Consider the following 3,211-nt stretch of genomic DNA (forward strand, 5'->3'; position numbering starts at 1 on the left):
ATTTTTCATTTCACGCAAAATTTGCAAATTTTTCTCGAGACAATTTTCGAAATGGAACGTATCACATTTAACGAGATCTAAAAATTTACATTGAATTTCACTACACGTCAAAATAATTATGTAGGCTTAAATTACTTGTTGGAATATTAAAATTTTTTGCAGTATTGTTCATCATGCTTCAAATTCTTATGCGTAACTATTTTGATGGTCCAATAAAATTATTTTTAAATACTATTATTTTCAACAAAATTTTCTATATCCATTTAAATATTTAGAAATATTTACTTCAATAAAATTATTCTTTTCATGTATTTATTTTCCCAACAAGTAATTCTAATCTATACGCTCGCAAAAAGCGAGACCGTCTTTATTTTCTAATGTCTCTCGCGTAATTTTCGTTTCCACGCTATTTCCTCATTCTCATCAGAGAGAAAACACAAATAGTCGATTGTTGGTATTCAAATATACATCGTGTGCAGATTAAATACCTACGAGTTTGTTCGCCAGCGTACTCTGGAGAGAAATGTGAAAAAACGAGCAAAATAGAAAAAGACTCGAACATCGAAGAAACCCAGCATTGTGAGTCGTTATTTAAAAGAGCGCGCCGTTATTGGCTGAGTGCTTCTACAGAAAGAATTTCTCCACGTTAAACGCGGCTCGTTTAATTATCTTCCGTAAGATTTTCCACTAGAACGATTCCATTACGTGCGGTGACATTCGTTCGGGCGCTATAATGTTCTCCCACTTCGTCCGACGTGCTTGGACTAGCTATTCGCGACTAATTTCTTGGCAAACTCGTGGACGACATAGACGATATTAATCTTTCGTAGAATAAAATTAATTTTGCACTAAAAACATTTAATTAATTAATTATTATTTATTATACGATATAATAAATAAATTTATTAAAATGTTTATTACATTAGAAGAAAATGCGAATGAATTGTATAAAGAAGAAATTGTTTCTTATAGATATCGTATTTTAACTTCAAGTTATTAAGAAATGATTAAATTAAAATTATTTAATGAAATAATATTGGACCTAATGAATCTCACGTAAATGAAATTAATGAATAAAATTTATTAAAGACAAATAAATTTAGATATTTTAACTCAATCTTTAGCAGTATATATTTAAAAATAATCTCACGCTGTGTGTGTGTGTGTGTGTGTGTGTGTGTGTGTGTGTGTGTGTCCAGCACGTGTCGTAATCGATCTTGGATCTTAAACTTTGAATTAGTGTTCACACAAAAAAGAAGCATTTAATTTTAAGATTTTAAAGTGTTTTATTTTTGTTCCCATTTTTTAAATATTTAGGCCGGTATTCATAGATCTTATATTCAAGACTAAAAGTACAGATTTAAGAAATCACGAACCAATCAGAAAGCCGTATTAGTGTCTTAAGACTTGAAAGACAATCTTGAAATAAGAATGGACTATGAATACTGTCCTTAAAGATGTTTTAGTGTATCAAATCAATCTTTTTTAATAAACAAAACACTATGTTTGGATTTAAAACTTTATAAGATTTCAATCCAAACACATAGTGTTTTATTTATTGAAAAAGTTTAACGCTAAACATTATTAAGAAACGACTATATATATGAATACATCAAAAATGAAAGAGAACGCTATCACAGTCAAGGCTAGATGTTTCGCATAATATTGAGTTGTTCGGAAAGTTCGTGCCGATTTTGAAGGAAAATTGAAAGAAGCTTTAAATTTTAGTATACATTTATTAAATTATATAGGTGCCATTCTGTTCTACAACTTTTCTCCATCTTTCAGGCAACTTGAAAATACCGTCCTTCCAGAATCTCTCAGGTTTTTCAGCGAAAAACTTTTCTAAGTGATTTTTTTACTTCGACCAAAGAGTTGAAGCTTTTTCCATTAAGGGAATTTTGTAATGATCGAAATAGGTGGAAATCAGAGGGCGCGAGGTTTGGTGAATATGGTGGATGGGGTAGAACATGCCAACGGAGCTCCAACAACTTTTGTCGAGTTATCAAATACATGAGACCGCGCATTGTCCTGATGAAACACGACGCCCTTCCGATTCACTATTTCTGGACGTTTTTGTTCAATTGCTGTCTTCAGCATCAATTCGTCTAATTGGAAACAATACTTCTCTGAATTTATCGTTTCGTTGTTTGGTAAAAGCTCATAATACAGGATCCCTTTCCAATCCCACCAGACACAGAACATGACTTTCTTTGGATGAAGATCGGCTTTTGGGGTGGTTAAAGGTGATTCATTCCGCTTTCCCCAAAATTTTTTTCGCTCAACATTATTGTAAATGATCCATTTTTTATCCCCCGTCACTACTTGCTTCAAAAATGATGTCTCCTCGTTGCGTTTATAGAGCGAGTCGCAAATGGAAATACAATCCATCAGATTTTTCTCTGTTAAATCGTGGGGAACCCATACATCAAAACGGTTTATATAGCCAAGTTTCACAAAATGCTCGTGGATGGTGGATTTTGACATATTCAACATTTTTGCTAATTTACATGTCATATAGCGTGGATTATTCTCGATCACTGTTTTAATCTGATCTTCATCTGTGGTGGAGGACCTACCCGGGCGTTCTTGATTTTCAAGGTTGAAATCATCAGCTTTAAACCTAGCAAATCACTTCCGCACAGTTCTTTCAGCTACAGCACCTTCGCCAAACAGCGCATATCTTGTTTGCCGCTTATGTAGCATTTTTGTCTTTCCGGTAAAAGAAAAGCATTAAATGCCTAAAATGCACTTTGTTTTCTTCCATATTCAAAGTATCATCTTTTACGATATGTACGCATGTCATTTGTTTTCAATCATTCTGATATATTCAGACCTGTCCTTACACCACTAAAAATTGGCACGACAACTTTCCGGACAACCCAATACAATATATATTCTTTATTAAATTTATTTCAGATATGATTGCGTGCCGATAACTTTTGGACTTTTAACACAATTAGTCTAAAACGCTAATCCTCCTTAAATTAAATTTAAAAAATTGTAAAGAACTTAGTGCAGAAAATATTACCTCAGTCAAGGGTTTAAAACTAAAATGTTTATAAGTGTTTAACAAATAGAGACAAGAATAAAACATTTTAATATCTTAAAATTAAATACTTCTTTTTTTTAGTATACAACGAGTTAATAAACTGAATTATTCAAATTATTTATAATATTATTTATGATATTATTTATAATATTAAAACTA

The 3,211-nt window shown here is 31.8% G+C and overlaps 2 protein-coding genes across 2 annotated transcripts in view; one reads left to right on the forward strand and one right to left on the reverse strand.

The window, feature by feature from the left end:
• LOC108688044 (cationic amino acid transporter 2) overlaps positions 1–3,211 on the forward strand; it is a 94,230-nt gene that overhangs the window by 29,497 nt on the left and 61,522 nt on the right. The window lies entirely within an intron of this gene.
• LOC108687979 (histone-lysine N-methyltransferase SETMAR-like) lies at positions 1,927–2,496 on the reverse strand. Its single transcript, XM_018194028.1, has one exon. It carries the CDS (start codon positions 2,494–2,496, stop codon positions 1,927–1,929), a length of 570 nt encoding a protein of 189 aa, XP_018049517.1.

This window comes from Atta colombica, unplaced genomic scaffold, assembly GCF_001594045.1.
Source record: "Atta colombica isolate Treedump-2 unplaced genomic scaffold, Acol1.0 scaffold224, whole genome shotgun sequence".
NCBI classification, from domain to species: domain Eukaryota; kingdom Metazoa; phylum Arthropoda; class Insecta; order Hymenoptera; family Formicidae; genus Atta; species Atta colombica.